General features: G+C 30.8%; 3 protein-coding genes across 4 annotated transcripts in view; 1 reads left to right on the top strand and 2 right to left on the bottom strand.

Moving 5' to 3' along the window:
• The first annotated feature begins 139 nt into the window (after positions 1-139).
• Positions 140-845, top strand: LOC143202747 (transmembrane protein 242). Its single transcript, XM_076414516.1, has 3 exons — positions 140-284; positions 338-576; positions 629-845. Exons 1-3 carry the CDS (start codon positions 215-217, stop codon positions 776-778), a joined length of 459 nt encoding a protein of 152 aa, XP_076270631.1. The 5' UTR covers positions 140-214; the 3' UTR covers positions 779-845.
• Positions 843-3206, bottom strand: Dus3 (Dihydrouridine synthase 3). Of its 2 annotated transcripts, XM_076414476.1 has the most exons (7): positions 2851-3005; positions 2542-2795; positions 2222-2484; positions 1934-2159; positions 1705-1878; positions 1524-1654; positions 843-1469 (listed from the first exon to the last, which is right to left on the bottom strand). In XM_076414476.1, the coding sequence occupies exons 1-7, from the start codon at positions 2883-2885 to the stop codon at positions 861-863; spliced, it is 1692 nt and encodes a 563-aa protein (XP_076270591.1). In that variant the 5' UTR covers positions 2886-3005; the 3' UTR covers positions 843-860. The 2 variants fall into 2 exon arrangements, with proteins under 2 accessions (XP_076270591.1, XP_076270590.1); XM_076414475.1 differs by having other exon boundaries at positions 2222-2795; positions 2851-3206.
• The window catches only part of LOC143202666 (pickpocket protein 28-like), a 26096-nt gene continuing 21885 nt past the window's right edge, over positions 3063-7273 (bottom strand). The window contains exons 13-17 of the mRNA XM_076414323.1: positions 4090-4175; positions 3937-4024; positions 3431-3550; positions 3289-3380; positions 3063-3232 (exon numbers count right to left, since the gene is read on the bottom strand). Coding sequence (XP_076270438.1) covers positions 3063-3232; positions 3289-3380; positions 3431-3550; positions 3937-4024; positions 4090-4175 — 556 coding nt within the window. The remainder of the gene's footprint in view (positions 3233-3288; positions 3381-3430; positions 3551-3936; positions 4025-4089; positions 4176-7273) is intronic.

Here is a 7273-nt window from a genome sequence, read left to right as displayed (position 1 = left end):
ATATGTATTAGGGAATATTTTAATAATATAGATAAAAAAAAGCAATTATGTGAATAATGTTTCTACATAATATGTATAATGTATGTACATATAATAATTGTTTCCTCTGCACTTATTAGTTCTACTTTAAGAAGGAATTTGTATATAACTTCACATATGTTATTGATAACCTAAGTATTTCTTTATTTAGAAACACATTATAGTACCAATAGATATGGATAATAAAAATATTATTGTAGATACTATCGAAAAATCACAATATTCGCCGGAATTTAGGTTAAAGGGTATTTATTTTCCACTGTAGTTTTGATGAATATTGTTTTAATGCCACTTTTAGCCGGCTTTTTCTTAGCTGCAGTTTCTGGTATATCTGCAATAGTAGGATTTGGAACAACAATAGCAGCTGCAAGAAAACGAGATCCTACCCATTTTGGTAAAGGTTTTATTCCTACTAAAGAATTACCTGAAACAGGAGCAGGTTTAGCTTTAAGAGCATTGGGTTGGGGCACTTTATATGCCATAACTGGATGTGGAATATTATTCTATGGAATTTGGACAATTTCAGGAGCACATAATGTAATTTAAAGTTATTCTATTTTTTATTATTACTATGTTTATATAATTTTAGTTAAAGGAATTTAGACAGAAAATGGGTGAAATCCTACCTAGAATACCAAAAAACAATCCTCCACAAGGCAGAACTGAATTTAGTGGTTTAAATGATTTTTTAGATTATATACAACACCAAAAAAGCTCTAAGGATAAAACTGAACATTAATTAATTTTTTTATTTTTTTTTGATTAGTTATATAGCTATAGTTAATTCAAATAAAACCTATAACATATTTTAATAATTTTATTTAATTATAAGAATTAGCTTTATGCTTAGGTAAAAAGTGAAATCCATCAGGTACTTTTCCTAATAACATTTCAGTGATTTTTATCCAGTCTGCAGCAGATGGTGATGCCATTAATGTTTCTAGTTCATTCCTACCCATATAGAATGGAGGTCTCTCATTTATCTTTTGAGGTGGTTGCTCTAACACTCCAACTGGTATATAGCGATATAAGAATGATAACCATTCAAGCAAGAATCTTCTTGTGTTCTCAACTCCCTTATTATCTGATCCCCAATGTTCTAACCCATAATTGGCATATTTTTTAATTATGTCGAATCTTTCAGTACTTGATATATCCCATAATTTTTGTTCTTTAATTTCAGTAAAAATCCATGGTTTAATCAAAGCTCCTCTACCTATCATTACACCTTGAACTTCTGGAGCTAATTCACGAAAATTTGTATAATCTTCATAGCTCAAAATATCTCCATTGCCAAAAACTGGCAATGGTGAAGCAGCTTGAGCTACTTCTCTTATGTAGGCCCAATTTGCTGATTTTGTATATCTTTGTTCTCTAGACCTGCCATGAATTGTAATTAATGACACACCCCAATCTTTAAATCTGGGAGCCTAAAAATATATATTTATTATCTACAATAGTCTCATAATTTAATTTATATATACCAAAGAATGAGCAATATTTTCATCCTTATAAACTCCAGTTCTTGTCTTTACTGACATTGGTATGTGTAAAATATCACTTAAATTTCTTACGCATGACTCCAGAACTCTATTTCTACATAATAATCCACTACCTAAAATCACACAATAAAAATACAATTTGAAAAAAATATGCAAAAAGTACCTCCTCCTTGTTTAAACACCAAATCTATAGGGCATCCCAAATTTAAGTCAATAAAATCTATATCACATTCTTGTTGAAGAAGCTGTCCACACTTTGTAAGTAAGTGTGGATTATTTGCACATAGCTGAACACCAAATACATCTTCACTTTTATGACGTTTTACTAATGCCCATTCTAAAATCATATTTTTATTGCAACATGAATCAATATATATTTGAAATGCAAAAACCTTGTGGGGCACCTTGTAACAAAGCAGAACACATAGCCATTTCACCACAAGTTATATCAGCACCAAATTCTTTACATATTCTTCTAAAAGGTAAGTTACCTACTGTTGTAAGTGGACTTAAGAATAATTTATTTTCCCAGGTAATTTTTCTTTTTTCTTCCATTTTTAACTTGATAATATCCTCATCTGTAATAGATCCAAAAGTCTTTTTGGGTTGTCCAGAATTCTTAAAAAAGTGAAAAAACATGCTGTTGGAAAAGTCCTATTCGTTAAATATAATACTTTTACCTCATTTTTAGTTAAATTTTTTATAACAGCATCATTATGATTAATCAATTTTTCTGCCAAATCAAAATTATATGTCCTTTTTCTTAAAGACCATTGGACATTCTTATTCAACTGATTTTTTGTATATGGACCTAAACTTTCATACATTTCATATTTCTCCTTATTTATTATATTCCTTCCATTTTCTGTTATATGAGACTTCCCAAATCTACAAGCTAAACCTCTTGGACATTTTCCAGATATATCAAAATTATAACATACACCTTCAAGATGTTGAGGTCTGATGCTATTATATATTTCTAAATCATGTAGATTTTTACAATTTTCACGTTGGCATAGAGGAATATCTTCTCCCTCACAACATTGAACTAGGTAATCACACAATTCTTTGCTTTGATCATGAACGAAAGTTGGCCCCCTGCTTTTGTTTTGGCCTGATAATTTCTTTTTTTCTTTTTTTGATAAACGTTGTTTTTTTATAGGTGGCTCGCTAGCAGTTTTAAGGATATCTTTTTTATCCTTATCTGAAATTAAGTTTAGATTTGCTCTTCTTTCTTGTTCAGGTAAAATATATCTAAAAATGATAATTTATTATATGATTATATTGGCGGAAATAATATACTACTTACTCGGATTTAATTTTGCAAACTCCAGCTTCAGTCATTTTATATTCAAATATTTACAATTAAAATTATAATAAAGAAATTGAATTTCAAATATTAAAACTCTTGAGGTTATTAATATAATAACATAACCTAAAATTTTTACATGTGCATATCTAACTGAACTACTAGATATAGAGCCTATTATGGCTAAAATTATCTATAATATTTTATATTTTTTATCGTAAAAATGGATACGGTGGTGATAGTTTTTTAATTTTCTGTTTTCTGTATGTGCGATGTTGTTTAGTTATATCACAAGAAATACGAATAATTAGAAAATATAATAGTTCGATTAAACTTAAAAAGCTAAAACCTAAACAGAGGCTTAATAAACCTCCTATATTTGCTAGAAAAATAGGAACATATATGAATATAATAAATTTAAAACAAAAGCAACCTTACACAATATCTCCGTAAAAGTGAACAATTCCCGTTTTATTTCTTTGGTGAATTTCGAATTGTAGAAATAAAAATGTACTGCCGCAAAATTCTTTCTGCAATATAGTTAGTTGTAGATGTAGATCGATTATAAAAGGATACTTACAATATGTAATTTGAAGAAAAATTAGGAATATCGTTATTTACCATAGATGACAACTTCGCTATTGATTTTGAGTCTTTATATTTTACAAAAAAACAAGAAGGTAAACAGTGACAACTTGATCTAGAAATGAACAAAGTATTAGTTTGGTAATGTTACTAATTCAATCAATAATTTCAAATAAAGCGCCTAATTGATTATAATTATGCGATTTTTAATTCACTTCTGGTATTTATTAATAGTGTTAATAATATCATCTGTTATATCTACTAGGTAGTTCAATAAGTTTTGTAGTCCATAAGAGATGGCGCTATTATATTTTAATTTGATTTTTTGATTAATTACAGGTATATCAATTAACTGTGATGGAGTTAGTAAAAGAGTCTAAAAGCTTGGAAAGCTTAAAATTAAAATGTTCTTATCGAATTACACAATTTGTTGAAACAATGAGTGTTTTTATACTTAATTGTATGATTTTATCTATAGTATAAAATCATTTAATCATTTACCCATTTCCACTTTCTAGTTCCATGTCACCTTTAGCTCCATCCACGCAAGATTTCTCCGACTTCCCACAATATTTGATCGTTTTGTTCTCTAAGAAAATGTAAGTCGTATGTTTTTGTTATTTTGAACACAGTTTACAGCACATAAAATCTTACTTGGTAAATAATAAGGAACACATTTACAGTTCATCAAAGTGTAGTTTGATTGGCATTCCAGTATACAATTTTGTTGGGTGTATGACCTGAAAATAAAAAGAAATGCTATATAAATATATATATATATATATATATATATATATATATATATATATATATATATATTTCAAGCTGAGGACAAGTTTTTATAATTTAGTCACCGCAAGTTTTCAATAATTATTATGAGTAAATTAATAATCTAGAAGATTTTAACAATTAGTTTACTATTAAGGTATATATTTTTATAATCAGGCTCAATTATGATGATGCGCACAAAGTAATATAAAAATAAGCAAGTATTCCAGTACAAAGTACTGAGAAATATTGTAGGTCCATTCAAATACTACAGGACTTCAGATGTCGACTCTTGTAAGAAGACTAGAGGACAGACTTCATTCTCATGTCAATATCGAAGTAATACAACTCTTGAATAATACCAGAAAAGTCACAGATTCAGAAGGATTAAACTATTTGGTCTTGTGTAATGTACTGTAGTGAGGTGCATTTAACAGAAAAACAGCAGTATTAATACATAAACATTATTACACTAGAGGCTAAGATAGAGCCGATGGGTCCTTCTAGAGGTCAATTGAAAAGTCTCCGGCCTGACACATAGATGGCGTTACTAGAATTAAATCCATATGTTTTTCAGTTATTCCTAACCCGCAAAAGATGCGTGTATAAATTTGACAGCTGTCGGATCATTAGTTTGTAAAGTATAGTATTTTGAGTGAAGCAACTTTTGTTATTGTGAAAAAAATGGATAAAAAGGAATTTCGCGTGTTGATGAAATATTGCTTTCTGAAGGGAAAAAATACCTAGGAAAATCAACCATCAAGGGTTGGTATACTAAGTTTAGACGTGGTGAAATGAGCATCGAAGACGGTCAACGCAGTGGACGCCCAAAACATGTTGTTACCGACGAAAGCATTTAAAAAATCCACAAAATGAATTTGAATGACCGTTCGGAGCAGTGTTTGAAGATGATCAAGCGTAATAAACCCGAGTTTTTGCGTCGATATGTGACAATGGATGAAGCATGGCTCCATCACTCACTCCGAAGTCCATTCGACAGTCATCCGAGTGGACTGCACATGATGAACCCGCTCCAAAGTGTGGGAAAAGGCAACAGTCGGCTGGCAGGGTTATGGCGTCTGTATTTTGGGATGCGCATGGAATAATTTTCATTGACTACCTTGAAAAAGGTAGGACCATCAACAGTGACTATGACATTCATCAATACAATGCATCGTGTCATAAGTCAGTGAAAACGATGGCAAAAAACCCTGAATTAGGCTTCGAATTGCTTCCTCATCCGCCGTATTCTCCAGATCTGGCCCCCGGCGACTATTTCCTGTTCTCAGATCTCGAAAGAATGCTCGCTGGGAAGAAATTTTCGTCGAATGAAGAGGTGATCGCCGAAACTGAGGCTTATTTTGAAGCAAAGAACATATCGTACTACACAAATGTTATCGAAAAGTTGGAGGGTCGCTATAATAAGTGTATCACCCTTGAAGGGAATTATGTTGAATAAAAAAAAATTTGCCAAAAGAATGTGTTTTGCTATGGTAGGCTGGGGACTTTTCGATTGACCGTTTCAGTTACCTAGATGTAAATTATTGTAAAGACAAATTGTAGGTTAGTCGGCAATGACTAGTAACAATGTTATAAATAAATTAAGAAAAATGTTATTATCAGATCGGGCGTGGTATTTTCGGTTTTTCTTGAGAGGTGGCTTTAAACTCGCCTATCTTCAGTAATATTTATTCAATGAAGCTATGCTGTAGCGCGTTTGAAGGATAATAAACTATCCTAGATATAAGCTGAAGCTAATCAAACGCTATTACTCTTTAATTATTTTCTTGCCAATCCATTATAATCGGAAATATAACGTAAATACTTGTCATAAGTGACATCATCAGAATTTCAAAGCAAATCATACAACGTAACACATATACATAAATACATACATATACATCCCTGGTAATTAATTACTTTCCATGATAATCGATCAAATATAGTTTGATAGCAATATATCACAGAATTCGTGCAATTAAATCGCGTTAACCTATAATAAAACATCAATTAAAAACAGATTCCATTGTATTTGTATTCAGAATTTGGATATATTTATATATTGTATCAATGGCAATAGTTGAATTAACAATATTAGAAAGAAAAGCGAAATAATTTATTCGATGAAATAAATAGAATATCCCAGAAGTTTTAGAACGAGGAATGACGATATATTATGAAGGAAATCAGCAGGAATAATAAAAGTCATCAATGTGGATTCGTAAAAAGAAAATCAACAGCCGGTACAGTATGTACGAGAAAACAAATATTAGAAAATGCTCTAGGGCAATAATATGGTAAATCGAAATGATATTCGCTGATTTTGAACCAGCTTCCAACTTCATCAATATACATAGATTACTGGAAGTAATAGAAGGAATTAGATAAGTTAAGAATATTAACTAAGAAATTTAGCATACACTGAGTACAGCACATTTTTCAACATATGCAAAGAATATATATCAAAGAAGATTGACAACTGTTGTAGATGCAGATGTCTAAGATATAAATTTTTTTTACTCTTCGTGATTCCACAATCTGCCCTATTGGCAATAAGTATTATGTCTATATTATATATACATGGCATGTCGAAAATCACTTCATTAAGCAATCTTCTGTATAAAATATTATCTTAATTAATTGGTCTTATTCTAAAGCTTATTCTAAAGTTTAAGTATGTCCAGTAATCAGATCAGGTGGTGTTAAACGTTTTAGTCTACGCACTTCACTACTACGTCGCATATTTAGCTGATTAGCGAGTACATTGGGATGCACCGACACTCTTTCGAAGTACTTCACACAAACACGTTGAATTACACTCGTTATAGGTTCTAGAGGAATATCGCGTTGTATCACTTTATTTGAAATATAATATGGAGCATCAACAATGGCATGCAACACTTTATTTTGGAACCGTTGAATGATGGATATATTAAATTTGCTAACGGTTCCCCATAGTTGGATCCCATATGACCAAATAGGCTTGAGTATAGACTCAGACAGCAACACCTTGTTATCTAATGATAACTTGGATTTGCGCCCGATGTGCCAATACATTTGATATAATTTC

The sequence above is a fragment of the Rhynchophorus ferrugineus genome, unplaced genomic scaffold (assembly GCF_030347505.1).
Source record: "Rhynchophorus ferrugineus isolate W39M unplaced genomic scaffold, kcgeb_rfMv2 rfM9, whole genome shotgun sequence".
Taxonomy (NCBI): Eukaryota; Metazoa; Arthropoda; class Insecta; order Coleoptera; family Curculionidae; genus Rhynchophorus; species Rhynchophorus ferrugineus.
This window is presented reverse-complemented; position numbering and strand designations above follow the sequence as displayed.